We start from the raw sequence: 16,231 nt of genomic DNA on the forward strand, positions 1-16,231 counted from the left end.
GTGCAGGGGGCTCTTCTGAAGTCTTTCTTTGACTCTGCTGTGGCATCAGCCATCTTTTTTGGAGTAGTCTTCTGGGTCAGTAGCATCTCTGCTGTGGGCAGTAACAGACTGGTGAAGAAGGCCAGCTTTGCCCTCTTGACCCTGTGGAGGTGGTGGCTGACAGGAGAATGATGTCCCACGACTTGCAGGAGACATTAACAACACTGGGTACCTCATTCAGTGAGAGGCTTCTTCGCCTGCGGTGTCTCACTGAGAGATACCGCAGGTCTTTTCTTTCTACTGTGGTCAGACTTTCTAACCAACGAATAACACTCTGACCAAAGAACAGAAGTATAATCTCCCCTTTTAAGTGTTCTGCAACCTCATCATCTACATGCTGCTTGTTGGTGACGCTGAGCCAGAACTATTGAATCTATTGTCATCTGTTAATATTATCCTTTGTCTCCTATAGCTGTGAACACTGTCTGGGTAGGTGAGCTCTGCACACTTCAAGGAAGAGGAAAGCTGTCTGCTTTATTCCTCACACACAGTCCACTTATTGATATTTTAAATGCACACTTGTTGGTTAGTTTGTTTGTTAAAGTCCTCTGCTGATAAATTTTGCTCAGTTTTCATGGACTTGTAGGTTTTTGAAGTTGAATATATCTGAGCTCTTTAAATAGCTGTTGTTGGCTTTAACATTTTTAAGACTGAAAATGTATTGTTGAACTTGGAAGCAACAGCTGACCCTCCAAATGAGATCCCTTGAAAGGCTGTTCTGGAAGAGGTTGTTAATATGCTTAGAAACTATTTGAACATCTTCAATGCCATGACAACAGGTTAAACTATCTGCTGAGGAAGATCAGGTAACAAATTATTTACATTTGGGTCGGTAGTTTTTGTCAAATCTGGATTTAAAACTCTGGTACTTCAGACATCCGACTGTTTTGAAGTGTCTTCAAACCTTAGAAGTCTTGGCGCTAGTTTGTGTATTCCCCTGTAGATTGAGCATTAATTACTTTGCAATCATACATCGAGAGCAGCTCTATGCTAAAAGAAGAATGAATCTCTACAGTATGGGCCCTTTAAAGAAACCCTCTAACAGGAAATAACTGAAGCTGGTGTAACTGAAGGAGCAGGATTTTCCTTCTCTGAAAACCTCTTTTCTCTGTTTGATGTCCACAGGAGGAGGAGGAGGAGGAGGAGGAGCAGGAGCAGGAGGAGTCAGGCGAGTCATCGTGTGCTCAGCTCCCCCTGTCTGCAGGGAGGAGGAAGAACCTTGAATTTGAGCCTCTTTCCACCACAGCTCTCATCCTGGAGGACCGGCCAGCGTAAGTACCAGTCAGACACATATTTAGAGCCAACATATCATCGTCATCATGAAATGGACTTACTGGTACAGTGGTTTCAAATATACAATTAATTGATATAAATAGATTAGATGTTTCAAAAACGTTTTCATTCTGACTACAATAAACAGCCTTTTAGAGACATGAGCTATAAAGTGAAAAAACATTTATAACATTAAATAAAAAAATAAAAAAACGTTGCCAGTATTTATTTTTATTCCACAGTTGAGTATACCATTGTAAAAATAAATATTTATTTTTAACAGTAATGACAGTGGCTGTTTTGCTATCTAAATAAAAGTATGTTGCCGTTTTAGGACAATCCATGACAGTGTGGTCAGACTTCCCTCGCCCTTGTTAAGCCGAAGATGGACTTATGATTCAAATTGATTTGAACTATTAAGAATCTTGATAATTACAGTAATGAACTTATCCATCAACACAAAGTTTCGAAAAACTTTTTACTCAGTAAAATGTTTTGATCAACAAGGTCAAAAATATTTTCTTCTATAAAAGTGTTAAGTGTCATGTTTCCATGTGAATGTTGAGTGGGTATCTTTGGTTTTTGAGGTTTGGTTGTAACTCGCTGCAACTGATGTTTTACTGTCTACACAATTAATCTTTTGATTCAAAAAATTGATTGCACACAAGTCAGTAAGTGTTAGTTGCTGTTTGACTGAAAGCAACTCAGTCTCAGCAGATGTCTGTCTAACATGAGTCCGGTTCTGCTCAGGGTTTCTGCCTGTTAAAGGAAGTTTGTCCTTTCTGCTGTAACTTGCTAAATACTACAAAGTGCTCTGCTCATGGTGGATTAAGATGAGATCAGACTGAGTCCTGTCTGTAAAAGATTGATTGATTGATTTATATTACTGTTGGGGAAAAGACCCCGTCTTAATCTATGCTATTGATACTTTTACTATATGACTTCCCACTGAGTAAACAGTCTGAGGATCTGTCTCAGGTCTCTTAAAGGGTTAGGAAGTGACTCTGTGTGTCCTGTCTGAACTATGTCAGTTTAAGTTGCTGCTGAGGGACTTTCTGAACCTTGTTAGTTGTCCTTTCCTTGCAGCTGTTCTATTGTACCCTTTGTTAAAGGACATAATAAACGAAGCACTGAAGCTTCCTTAATTCCATTCCTTTACACAAGAGTGTTTGACAAGCCTTTAATGTGGCTGCCACTTAAAATAGTTTCACATCTTTTATTTCTTTTATTTTGGACTGTTGTACCCCAGCCCTGTACTTCAGTGCTTCTAGGGTGTCTTTAAGAAGGCTATTTGTAGTCACTTACCAACAGTGAGCATCTGGTGATAGCTGCAGCACAAAACACACAGGATCACTGTGTGTGTGGCTGAACACCTGACAGGAAGAGAGCTGCAATCTGCTTAACTGGCTGACTGCCTGTTTACGCATCTCTCTCTCACTCTCTCCCTTCAAGGAACCTACCTGCCAAGTCTCTGGAGGAAACTCAGCGGCACAAAATGGAGTACGAGGAGATGGTGGCTGGAGCCAAGAGAAGAGGTATAAACACTCACACACACACACACACACACACACACACACACACACACACACACACACACACACACACACACACACACACACACACACACACACACACACACACACACACTTGAGCTGCACATCAAAGAGCTTATTGTGTCCAGTGTCTGAATTGATCTATTCACCTAATGACACAGCACGGCGAGAACACATTGAGCTGGTGGGACATTTTTCCCCCTTTTGTGAAATCACATTAGACAAATTGACAGATACAGAGGTCAGCAAGGATGCACATTTGTCAACAGAGTAGCATCATTCTTTTTATTTCCTTTAATCAAAACTGGACTCACTAATACTTTGGGGAAGATGGTTTATTATCAGATCTGTGGAACAAATACAGGAAGTATTTTGCACCAAAAGACAGTCTTGATTAATGTTAATGAATTAAAAGGTTAAGACTAATTTTGGCTTCATTTTCTTATATATTTATTGTTCTCCTTCCAGAGTTAAAGGAAGCCCAGAGGAAGAAGCGTCAGATGAAGGAGAGGCACAGGCAGGAGGACATCATCTCCAACGCCATGGTCATCTGGAACAGCGAGATCCTGCCTAACTGGGACACCATGTATGTCTCCACAGCTTTGTCTGTGTTTAATTCATCCAGCTTGTTTGTGCTGAAGTTAAAGTGTACCATTATGTGTGTGCAGGAAGGGAACAAGGAGGGTCAGGGACCTGTGGTGGCAGGGACTTCCCCCCAGCGTCAGAGGCAGAGTGTGGAGCCTCGCCATTGGCAACGAGCTCAACATCACACCAGGTACAAAGTGCTCCATTGTTGTCAAAACATTGCATCGATGAGCTGCAGCACTGGGAGACGCACACTGACTAGAGAACCACATGTGGATTCATCCGCTGCTGAAAGTAGTTCCCCAACAAGTGCACTTTTTCTCTTCTGTCTGTGTGATAGAAAACAGGGCTCTGTAGAGGTTCAAGTGTTGAGATAACCAATCAGCTTCAGGGCTTGTTTTATTTTCTTCTTTTTATTTTGGCACAAAAAAACCTGATGTGTTTTTCTCCTGCAGAGCTGTATGAGATCTTCCTGTCTAGAGCCAAAGAGAAGTGGAGGAGCTACAGTGAAACCAGTTCAGTCAACGACAATGAGAGCGGTATGATGCAGCATTCGTGTGAACCTTATCAAACCCTGAAATATTACTGTTACCTACGGGGATGGGTACCTTTCACATTTGAACCGATACGGTACCGATACCCGGTACCTGGGAATTGGTACCGGTACTCAACGGTACCAATTTTCATTACTTTTGTGTGTTTATGTGGTAATAAATGTTAATTAAAAAAATAATAATCTCAAATTAGTTTAATTTAACATATTTATTTAATTTAACATGAAATGAACAGAAACAGGATTATATAGGTGATTAGATATATCAGCTGACACATGCTCGTGGGTTCTAATTGCTCTTTCGGGAGTTTATCAATGAACACACGTGAATACCTGCGGACGGGAAAAAGTCAGTTCTCCATCTCTTTACAATAACAGGACACACAACTTACTTGTTGGGCATTCACGCACACAGAAACCGTTATAAACAGGGCAGGTAGTCAGAGCGAGAGGGTCAGTCTCAACCATAGACTGTATAAAATAAACGTAATCCTCCTGCCGCTCTGCCTCGCGGTGAGTGCGTCAGCTGCAGGCTCCGTTTGGCGCGCTCCCGCACAGATGCAGAGAGCAGAGACGTCCCTGGGATCAGTCTCAAGCTTTATTACAGGGCAAAAGTATGGAAAAATCACCTCCTCTTCCACTCCCTCACAGTCACAAGGATCTTTTTAGGTACTGAAACATGGTACCGTTTGATTTTAAGTGAATCGGTACTCGGTAGTACCGACGGAATTCGGTCGGTACCTATAAAAGTGCTGAATTCGGTACCCATCCCTACTGTTACCATCAGATCTTCTTGACTAAAATGAACCATACATCGAAGGTGGAGACATAGACAACCACCTGAAGGAACTAACATGTTGAAAATGTTCTCTCACTTTTGTTTCTCATAGATGGAGGGGCTTCTCTCGCTGACAGAGAGTCCAGTCTGGACCTTATTAAACTGGACATCTCCAGAACATTCCCCTCCCTCTTCATCTTCCAGAAGGTAACACACCTGAGCATCCTTTTCATCACATTTTGAAACTAAAAGGACTGGCCTAAAAGCATACTAGTCCCAGTACATCATTTGTGCAAAACATATTTTCACAACCCTTCAGAATTTCTTTGCTTTCAGTCTTTTCATCAAGATCAACTTGTATTTTAGAGAGGTGCAACAAAACAGCTTCATTCAGGTGCAAACATACATTGATACCACACAAAAATAGTTTTCATTGATTAGACAGTTGCTACTCATTTGGCCAAAATGTAGCATGCAGTATGTGAACAACAGCAAAATCTGCAGTATGCAAAAACTACCCGGATGTCATACTGATTGAGGAAAATTTCTCAGTATGCAGCATACCAATCTCCCTCACGTTTCCCACAATGCACAATGTTAATCGGTTCTTAGGTGCATTACTGCCAACTACTGTGGTTGTGTTTACCAGGCATTTAAAGGTCTGTTACATTTACAGTGAAGTAATGTGAAATAAACGTTGGTGAATCTTCTAACTTCCAGTAATTACAGAGTCGATACCCATCTCACAGGTAGCTGTTCACGTCTGTGAAGATTATTCAATTCCATATAAACCACATCTTCACATTTTAAATAATAAGTGATGCTAAAGAAGCAGTTTAACTATCAGCTTGGTCCTTGTTGTGTGTTATCGTGTGTAGTGGGCAGTTTTGAAAACAGCATTTGTGTTGTAATACATTTAAGATAATGATTCTGCAAACTTGAGAATAGTATAGAGTTTTAGGTACATGACAATCCAGCAGTCCTCTCTGTGCTAAATTTATAATCACACTAAGAGGACTCTCACACTACTATAGGACACAAACTGTGTCAAGCAAAGTAATGATGCCTCCACAAGCTACAGTGGGGCAAAAAAGTATGTAGTCAGCCACTGATTTTGCCAGTTCTCCCACTTAGAAAGATGAGAGAGGTCTGTAATTTTCATCAGAGGTACACTTCAACTATGAGAGACAAAATGAGAATTTTTTTCTAAAGAATTTATTTGTAAATTATGGTGGAAAATAAGTATTTGGTCAATAACAAAAGTTCAACTCAATACTTTGTAACATAACCTTTGTTGGCAATGACAGAGGTCAAACTTTTCCTGTAAGTCTTCACCAGGTTTGCACACACTGTAGCTGGTATTTTGGCCCATTCCTCCATGCAGATCTCCTCTAGAGCAGTGATGTTTTGGGGCTGTCGCTTGGCAACACAGACTTTCAACTCCCTCCACAAATTTTCTATGGGGTTGAGGTCTGGAGACTGGCTAGGCCACTCCAGGACCTTGAAATGCATTTTACGGGGCCACTCCTTCGTTGCCCGAGCGGTGTGTTTGGGATCATTGTCATGCTGGAAGACCCAGCCACGTTCCATCTTCAATGCTCTCACTGATGGAAGGAGGTTTTGATGTTTTGGCTTAAAATCTCATGATACATGGCCCTGTTCATTCTTCCCTAAACACGGATCAGTCGTCCTGTCCCCTTTGCCGAAAAACAGCCCCAAAGCATGAGGTTTCCACCCCCATGCTTTAATACAGGTAACGAGTGGAGGACAGAAGAGATTCTTAAAGAAGAAGTTACAGGTCTGTGAGAGCCAGAAATCTTGCTTGTTTGTGGGTGACCAAATACTTATTTTCCACCATAATTTACAAATAAATTCTTTAAAAATCCTATAATGTGATTTCCTGGATTTTTTTCTCATTTTGTCTCTCATAGTTGAAGTGTACCTCTGATGAAAACTACAGACCTCTCTCATCTTTCTAAGTAGGAGAACTTGCAAAATCAGTGGCTGACTAAATACTTTTTTGCCCCACTGTAATATGAGAGAGCTGACATCAAGATGATCACACTCTGTACAGAAAGACTTTTATACCACATGGGTCTTTCTATCTCTCTCATCACTCTCTCTTCCTCTCTGCAGGGTGGTCCTTATCATGACCTCCTCCACAGTGTACTGGGGGCTTACACTTGTTACAGACCTGACATCGGCTATGTGAGTTTGTTTTTTCATTCCACACTTACACCTATACACTTAAGTGATACATTTACTTCATATTCAGTGCTTTTCAAACAGAAGTGGACTTTTTGACTTCAGATGTTTTGATGTAGGTTTTGAAATGTTTTTTAATGTCTTACATTTTATGCAGCATATTGTATTTTTGATTAAAATGTTGAAGTGCATTTCAGTGAGCTATCAACCTGCAGAGACAAATTGTGCATAAAGCTTATGCATCAACTTTAACATTAGAGATGAATAGTGTTGAAATTACAGAAAAGAAGATCTTAGTAAAGACTTGATGATACAAAACGAGGCAAAGTTATCAGATCCTTGAGTGTTGTGTAGCTTTGCAAACTGAGTAAAAGAACATAGCTTGACATTTTTCAAAATTTAAAATCAAACAATCTTGAATAAAATCTTTGTTGTTTCAGGTTCAGGGCATGTCGTTCATCGCTGCTGTGCTGATCCTCAATCTGGAAGAGGCCGAAGCCTTCATCACCTTCGCCAACCTGCTCAATAAACCCTGTCAGATGGCCTTCTTTAGAGTGGACCATGAACTGGTAAACACTCACACACACATTGTGGCTGTTATTTATGTTTTATGTTTGTGTCCTAGTTCCTCTTTCATCGTCTCTCTCTCTCTCTCTCTCTCTCTCTCTCTCTCTCTCTCTCTCTCTCTCTCTCTCTCTCTCTCTCTCTCTCTCTCTCTCTCCGTCAGATGTTGAAGTATTTCGCAGCCTTTGAGGTTTTCTTCGAGGAGAATCTGCCTCGCCTCTTCAATCACTTCCAAACCAACAACCTGACCCCTGACCTCTATCTCATCGACTGGTGAGTCATTCTTTTGAATGCATTGTTTATGTTGCTTTGGGAAATAAGCACTCAACTGGCTGAATATAGTGTGGATCTTTAACGTTATTAACTGGATTTAAACTGATCTTACACTGAAAGCTATATCGGGTCATTGTTACAGTTGTTCTAATATATAAACTCTAATAGGCCATTCATTCTTTATTATAAAAGAAGCTAAGGCTTTAGACTTAAAGTTCATGGTTGTGGGTTGACTGTCAAGTCCAGTGGCTTTTGCATGCCGGCATCCTCGCGTTGTGTCAGCTGCAGCAGCCACCCACCTGAGTCTTGGGACGTCGTTTAAAGGAGACAAAGCATCTGCTCTGCTCCCAATGACATTTCAATTGTTTATTTCGTCCATGAGACAGTCCAAAGTGATTTTCAAAGCAGAAAAGAAACAAAAAGAGGAGGAGCCTTAAACTTGACGATCACTCCTAACAATATGTTTTACGCCTGCTTGGCTCAATTTGAGGAACAAAAGCAACATGTCAGACTTCTGGATACCCTGTTGAAACTTAAAGTAAACTAATGCCCTTTGAACTGGAGCCTCTTATTTCATATTTCCATATTTTACTTATTGAAGACATGATTTGATCTTTCTCTGTGCAGGATCTTCACTCTGTACAGTAAGTCTCTGCCTCTGGACGTAGCATGTCGGGTTTGGGACGTCTTCTGTCGGGACGGGGAGGAGAGCTTGTTTCGAACGGGGCTTGGCATCCTGCGTCTGTTCGAGGAGGTCCTCCTCCAGATGGACTTCATCCACATAGCTCAGTTCCTAACCCGCCTACCTGAAGACCTGCAGTCACACACACTCTTCTCCGCCATGGCCAACACACACATGATCAGCCGAAACCGCCGCTGGGCTCAGGTCAGTAATCACACCCAGAGTTCATGTAAAAGTTAGTAGTTATGTTGCTGATTTGTCAGATGTTCTTAATTATTAAACCAGGATAATAATGTTTAAACCTTTTCTTTCCTCTGTTGTTTTTTCTCAGGTGTTTTCTGCATTAATGAAGGATGGAACTAAGGAGTCAGAAAAAAACACCAGCCCTGCTTTGAGAAGCTAACGCTGGCTAACCGTGATGCTAATGCCATCTTTCCTCAGACTAAATTAAAACTCTCACTCCAGGGGCTCAGCTACAAAGCTTGAAGCAAACATGAGCCAGCTGTGGATGTGGACGCTGACATTAGAGCCCCAAACCACGTGGGACAGAGCTGAGACACTTTCACCAGAGACGAGCTGCTGCATCCAGTCAGGGGAAGAAAGAGGAGGCTCAAGCATCTTCGTCTGGATTCTGTGTTTGGAGCCAGAGCGGTAATCCAAAGTGGTTGGTAAATTCTGTCCTTCCACAGCTGTTATCAGTATTTCACCCGGCAGATTAGAGCTCAGAGAAGCAGCTGGTTTGTTTTGACTGTTATGCCACCGTTTTCCAAACTGGAAATTAAAAAATTTCAGATCCTGGGATTTGTTATTCCCCCTACCAGCCGGCATTTTGTGATTCTGCCTCTCTGCTGGGAAACAAACACCACTAACACTGAGCACTACGCCCTGTGTAATTCTCAAAGACTCTAATTACATCTAATTTTTCGGTGCTAATTATTTTATTACGGCTTCAGAAATGACCTCTGTGGTGAAACTATTAATGTAGGTCTTTGTGGTTTTGATTTTACACTATTATTCTTTTGCTGCATATTTCAGTTTGAACCAGACCTCTGGATCCGACCATGATGGAGATCTGCATTAGCATGGCTCGTGCTAATATACTGGTTATAGCTGATAGATTAGCTTCCCACTTTAGCCTCTAAGCTTTTAAATTTACAAGTATGACAAACCTGAACATGGGACGAAACTAAAGACACTTTTTAAAAATGGAATCATTTTGTATGACGTAGTCTTTAGGAATCAAATAACTCGCATCTCATTAGCGATCTGAATTAAGTCCAAGCAGACTGTGAGAAGATGTTTTGTGATTTTGATGTTTTACAGGAAACTAATTCTCACATGTTCCATTGGTTTGATGAAGTCTTTTCTACATGTCACAAATGATTTGAAATGCCATCCTGTATATCAAAATGTTAGGAGGATTTTTAAGTGCATTGACATTGTTGATTGTGGATATATAAAGTTACAGTCACTATAGCAGCCAGGCAGGCTTTTAGATGTAATAGAGCAAAAAAAAAACAACCTTCAGTGTCAGCCTTGGATCATGTTGTTTGGGTGAAAATCCTCCCTAAAGAACCTCTTGGAATCACTTGAAACCACAGTGAGCTAACACTTGTAGCTCATTGTGTAGAAACGAGGAGCCATTACAGTTTCAATCAGTGTTTGAAGGATCCAGATTCCCCTCAGAGCACTTTATACCGGCAGCACTGAAGCTACGTTATAACAGGCTTTTTAAAGAGGTGACAAAAGGCTTGCCTTTTTTAAACTACAGACAGAGTCCAGACTAAATAAACAGGCATTAAGTGTGTCATTGTTTCTGTGCAGGGAAATAAACTAAAGGACCAACATTGCTAGTCAAAGCAGATAGAAAGAAACACATAGAACATCATGTAGATACTGGAGCAACAACAGTGGCTCTTTTTGGTGCTGTGTCCACTCACGCCGTTTTTTGCACTGGCAGCGCCTCTTTTCTATTCAAACCCAATGTGATTCAGCATCCTGAGTGCAAACCCCCCCTCAGCGTCAGGGGATTTTTGTAGCAGCGCTCTCAGTTGAAAACAGTTCAATTTTTGGAACACCGCCACACTCACCACTGTTGCTTCTTGATTACCGACCAACCAGAGTCAAGAAGGGGGCGGGACTCCTGAAGTCAACTTTGTCAACAACAATGACAGAGGAGAAAAGTTATCACTTGTTTTTTTGAGGTACATTTTTTCAAGTCTAGAGCTGCTGATGCTGTGACACGATTTCTATCAATAGTTTTTACAGTTTCTTGTTAAAATGCCATTGAATGAAAGAAAATATGAAGCAAACAGAGCATTTTAAAACCATGGTGTAAAATAGACCGAACAGTCACTACTTAGGGAAGAAAAAGTACTGCAAGACTACTTTCGTAACCTATCAACAGTAAATCGTAACAGTAAAGAGAGAAGCACTCTGAAATTGAGGTCGTGGTCGCTCCCAGTGCAAATAAATGACGGCAGTGGACATAGCACCTTCAAGTTTGGAAAAGCCAAAGGATGTTTCTTCTTAACGTTGGCAGCAGAACTAGAACAGTCTGGTTCTGGCCACAGCCCAAAGATATCCAGTTAACACTCAGAGAGGAGAGAAGAAACATGGAAATATTCAAACTTAACACGCTCTAATCAAACGATTTTCATCACTTTTATGGAGAAATAGTTCACTTAGACAAAATGTTTGTTTAGAGAATAGACGCAGGTTTATTTATTATTAATCGACCAATGATAAATTGTTGCAGCTCAAGGTGACTAAACACTCAGACATCAGACTGGGCTCAGGAAAATCTGATGTTTCTTAACATTTGTAGTCATATTTGAGAGGTAGAAGGTGTTGACTTGAAACATTTAATCTTCTGATTCTATTATTCGTTGTTAATGGTCAAAAAAAAACCTTTATGAAATTTCCCACAGCACAAAGTGATGTCTTCAAGTCGCTTTGTTTCCCCGACACTTAAAAGAAAAGTGCCTATAACGGTAACTCAGAAATAATCACGTATGAGACAGACTTTTACGCTGAACAAGGTGATTAAGTAGTTGATGTAACAGATAAAGAGATTCACTGAGAGATAGCAAATTAGTTGCAGCCCTACAAGTTACGTTACCTCCTCCCAAACAACACTCCAAACAAACGAAAGATGCACGTGATGATGTATGATGTGCACACTTTACACTAAAATAATTACTCCAACGACGAGCATCAAGTGGTCTGTTTTTTTGGAGTGAGTGATTCCATGCCCGATTTTGGATTATAATCTCACAGACTGTAATGTTGACCCCACAGGTCTCTCAGCCTGTTTAAGTGCTTTACATCATGTCTCTGCTCTTTGTGTTAACACTCCTTTAAATCACACACACACACACACACACACACACACACACACACACACACACACACACACACACGCACACGCACAAACGCACACACACGCACGCACGCACTACAACATAAGATTCCCCTACATTTCATCCATACCTCTAGATCCTACACTCACCCATCAGCAAATGAGCAGGCCTTAAAAATGTGGACCAAGCTGCCACTTTGTAGAATCCTCACAGTGTTGACTGCAGCTTTTCGTGGTCATGAAAGCAGAAGGTTCATCGGAGGGGTGGAGAAGCTTTTTAGGGGGGGAAGAAAGAGGAGGTGGTGAGGAGAAAGAAGACACAAGCGAGATTGTAGCCTCGTAATTCCTAGTCTTCTAAATTTCTCTCCTTGTCTACATACCTTGCACCCCAGTCGCTCTTACTTCAGATGCAAGAAAAGGGTCAAAAGAAGAGAAACAGAAAGAGAGTAGAGATAACTGAAAGACTTATTGTTAGCAAAACACAATATTTCTTCAGACAACATGATAATACATGAATATTTTAGTGTAGACAGAGGGAGGTGTTCAGGGTCAGTAACCATCACCTCCTCCTTTCCAGACCTCCAGGTCTTTTCTCCTCTGATGTCTTGTTCTGTGTCACACCAGTGTTAAACCAAATGACTCCATGACTAAAGATGTGTTGTTTAACATTATTCAAACAAAAACCAGTCTGTACCAGTGTTGTTTTGCTTTGTTTCATGAACATTTAAAGACGTGGCTTTGGTTGAGTCTGTGGTGCAAACAGATGATTCTAACAGTGATCTTGTACTTGATACTAAAACACAGCCGACTAACCTTTCTATTTCAGGATGGGTTCTGTGTTTGTTTTCAATGAAACTTGACCAAAGTGTTGACTAAGCACTCAACAATAAAACACAGACTTTTGGTATGGAGTCAGATGAATGAGTTTGTAAGTAAGATGTTAAAAACAGTATGATTTATGTTTAAGTTACAGATTAAATTCTGCCGTGCCCTCTCACATAGACACAAAAATAACTTTGTGATTTATCCAGTGCTCCGATGTGACCACATGTAGCTATGAATCAGTAACAAACACCTTCAGTGTCTGTCTCTGCTTAAGTTTCCTCTTAGGCCAGAGGAGACGAGCTGACAAAGGAGCACTTTGTGAATGTGAGCCTTTTTTCTTCTTTAGGTGAATTCACAACAGCGAGTGCAATGATGCTCAATGATTAGATTGTTAGCTGTTCAAAGTTATTGCCCCGATAAGGTAATTCCTATTATTGGAAAGTCAACTTGCAAATTTAACATCAATAAAGACCTTTATTTTTGACTGAATAACCTGAAACTAGTATCTGTGATGTGTAACACAACTGTGAAGAGGGTCTTACTTTCAACAATATGGGAGTTTTGGCGACAAAAGTTTAATGTGTTAATACTCCAAAAAAAGCTCTTCAGACATCTTGTATTATGATGGAGGGCTGAAGACATTTGATCTCCAAATGGCTTGGTTTGATAAAGCTGTTAAGGATTTAAGTTTTCCTAATCATCAAATTATTCTACACCTGAAGGTTGTGCTTCAAAAAAGAGAACAAACTTTAAGTTTCATTGGTTCTTCAAAAACCATTACATCCTCCAACAACCTTAGAATACTTTATAAATGTTAACTCTACTTTGCAGCATTTGAGAGGGACTTCCTTTGTATTAGCAGTCAGTAATGTTTGATTTTCAATCAGCTTTAGGACAAAATGAAACTTAAATTCAGGTGTCGGTTGACCAAATTCAGATCTATATTTCAGAAATTTAAACACAAAAAGCAGCATGCTTCATTTATTTGAATGGTTGTTAAAGGGTTAATACAGGTTTATTTGGATGAGTTTAGTAGTGTTAATGTGTCAGATACAGTAAATCAATGTTTGTCATGTCAATTGAGTACACAATAACTGCTCTTGTAGGAAAGTGTAAGCTCATAAGACTGTTTTAAAGCATAAAGGTTACATAAACTTCAACAGATGTAGGGAAAGGCATGTTTTCAATTGTTTTTTCGGTGTATTCAGTAATGATTCTGACTGGACAAAGACAAAGAAAACTCCAGCTCTCGTCTTTATATATTCAGTGTTGAGGAGTTGAATGCTGTGTGATCTGAAAAAGGACCCAAAAGGTTGAAAAGGAAGAGGCTTCTACCTTTATATTGCTCTGTTCACTCTTTAAATCAAAGTGCAATACAGTCTGTGTTTAGGCAGCAGATACATCAACATGATTTCAGAGTGGTTATCACCCAGAATCCTCTTCAGGTCCGTGAAACACTCCCTCGTCTCACCTCACTCCAGAATATGATGAAACCCTCAGAAAGCTGCAGAGGGAACATGAGATTAATGTGATATTACCAAGACAAACTGTATGTTCCATGTATTCCTTTTATTTAAGTGTAATCACTTCTCACTGTTGTGTTTTATACTTCCATGTAAATTAATTTAGCTTCTTTTTGTTTATTGTTAAATCTCAGTGTAGTTTTTTTTTTCATAATGCCTTACAGGTGATGTAAATAAACTGTAAAAATGTTCTTTCTTTTCATATAATGGCCACTAGTAAAATGTGTAAATAAATATCTCAGAAAAACGGAGTTCTGTCTGTTTTTTATGGGGATCGTAAATAAAGGAGGGATTCAATTCGGAGTAAAGAGAGACAACAAAGAATACCCTTCATATCACCTTTTCTCAAAGCCATCATATCCAGTCACTGCTTCTTTTCAAATTATAAAACACACAGCTTATTCAGGGTAATTATTCATGTAAATCCTACTACGAGAACAATGTCTGAAAATATTCTTATTTATAATTATAAATTAAAGCTCATGTAAGGAGTTTTCAGCAGTTTATAGGAAAAATATAACTGATGCATACATACTATGACCTCCAAAAGCAAATGTGACCAAATTTGGCAAGACTGTTTGTTTCAATTTTGGTTCATTCTTTATTTGCTACATTTTGGAGTTTCACATTGACTGTTGTTTTTTTACTTTAAAAATAAAGCAGAAAGGGTGCCGTTGGTCTAGCTGTCTAAGCGCATCCCATCGTCGCAGGGTTGGAATCCCGGCCTCGACCATTTTGGCGCATGTCTTCCCCAACTCTCCGTATTTCCTGTCTCTATTTGGCTGTCCTAGGCATTACAGGGGAAAACATGCCCAAAAAAGTAACTTTAGAAATAAAGCAGGATTTGTTTTTTTGTGAAAAGTTACTCCTTTTATGTGCAGGACAAAATCAATATACAGATAACATAACATGGGTGTCATCACTGAGTCCATTTTGGCACCCCCTGTGGGCCAAGATGGACAAACTGAAAATCCCCCAGAGGAGCTTTAATAGTAGCAATCTAGTTTTATCTGATGTGGTGACATAAATAATTCATATTTGAAGTTCTTGGTCGTGAAACTGCTTTGAAATTATGTAACATGGCTTTTTTTTGTGACTGTGACCTCAGTGATCATAAGGAGGAACCAACATTGTCTAAACATGAACTCCATCCAATGAAGCATGAGCATGAGTTGACATAGACTGTATGATACATGGACGTAGTCTCAGTGACGTCACCCATTTGTTTCTGAAGCAGAGTTTTGAAGCCAATCAGTAACGATGGCCGTATTGGAAAATGCTGACTCAACCTAACTTTCAGAAGGACCTAACATGAGGGAAAGAGGTGGAGTTCAGGCAGGCTGTAAGCTTCTTCACTAAAAGCTACAGTATGCCCACTTATCAGTCCAGTCAGCCCCTTAATATGCAAACTCATAACCTTAAAATCCACCCCCTGTACAATATGTGCTGATAGAAAAATTTGCTCTTTTTGAACCAGGCTTTAAGCATGTTTATTTTTGCTGTAAAGGTTGAATGGTCGTATACGTGGCTTCTGGTGCCACATGACCCGTGTTTTGTGTTTGGTATGCATTTCAAGTAATGCCATGTTGCTACTGAAGAAAAACAGCAGAGTTTCTAATTTTCCTTTATTTACTGATGAAGTTCAGGGAATCTACCTTGTAGATGTTAAGATGCATGTTTTGTTTATGCATTAAATGAGCAATTATGGACTTGAATTTTTTGATAAACACAGCTTTGACATGAGAGGTAATTGTTAGAAGCTTTGACAAAGACTGAGGTAGAAAACTGAATCATGCTGTTATGTGTAAACATACTGCATTTATTTGCAGAAAACAACTACAGCTGTCACATGAAAGTGTCTGACCACAAACTTCTCTACATTCATTGGTCATGCAATTATCATAGAACTGTAGAGTACAGTTCAAAGGTTAAAGTCTTGATGACTTTTAACCAATGATCAGAAAGTAAAATCTGTTTCAGTGAGGTATTAATCTGACTTCTGAGGGACAAAAGGGTAC

At 39.9% G+C, this 16,231-nt stretch overlaps 1 protein-coding gene across 2 annotated transcripts in view; it reads left to right on the top strand.

The window, feature by feature from the left end:
- Positions 1-13,179, top strand: part of tbc1d12a (TBC1 domain family, member 12a) — a 33,001-nt gene extending 19,822 nt beyond the window's left edge. The window contains exons 3-13 of one of the 2 annotated variants that reach the window (XM_034681827.1): positions 1,165-1,310; positions 2,764-2,846; positions 3,333-3,450; positions 3,533-3,639; positions 3,905-3,988; positions 4,893-4,987; positions 6,917-6,988; positions 7,426-7,554; positions 7,713-7,822; positions 8,450-8,708; positions 8,836-13,179. In XM_034681827.1, the coding sequence (XP_034537718.1) occupies positions 1,165-1,310; positions 2,764-2,846; positions 3,333-3,450; positions 3,533-3,639; positions 3,905-3,988; positions 4,893-4,987; positions 6,917-6,988; positions 7,426-7,554; positions 7,713-7,822; positions 8,450-8,708; positions 8,836-8,907 (1,275 nt within the window). In that variant the 3' untranslated portion in view covers positions 8,908-13,179. The remainder of the gene's footprint in view (positions 1-1,164; positions 1,311-2,763; positions 2,847-3,332; positions 3,451-3,532; positions 3,640-3,904; positions 3,989-4,892; positions 4,988-6,916; positions 6,989-7,425; positions 7,555-7,712; positions 7,823-8,449; positions 8,709-8,835) is intronic. The other variant, XM_034681828.1, reaches the window with a different exon arrangement.
- Positions 13,180-16,231: the final 3,052 nt, after the last annotated feature.

Source organism: Notolabrus celidotus, chromosome 4, assembly GCF_009762535.1.
Source record: "Notolabrus celidotus isolate fNotCel1 chromosome 4, fNotCel1.pri, whole genome shotgun sequence".
Taxonomy (NCBI): domain Eukaryota; kingdom Metazoa; phylum Chordata; class Actinopteri; order Labriformes; family Labridae; genus Notolabrus; species Notolabrus celidotus.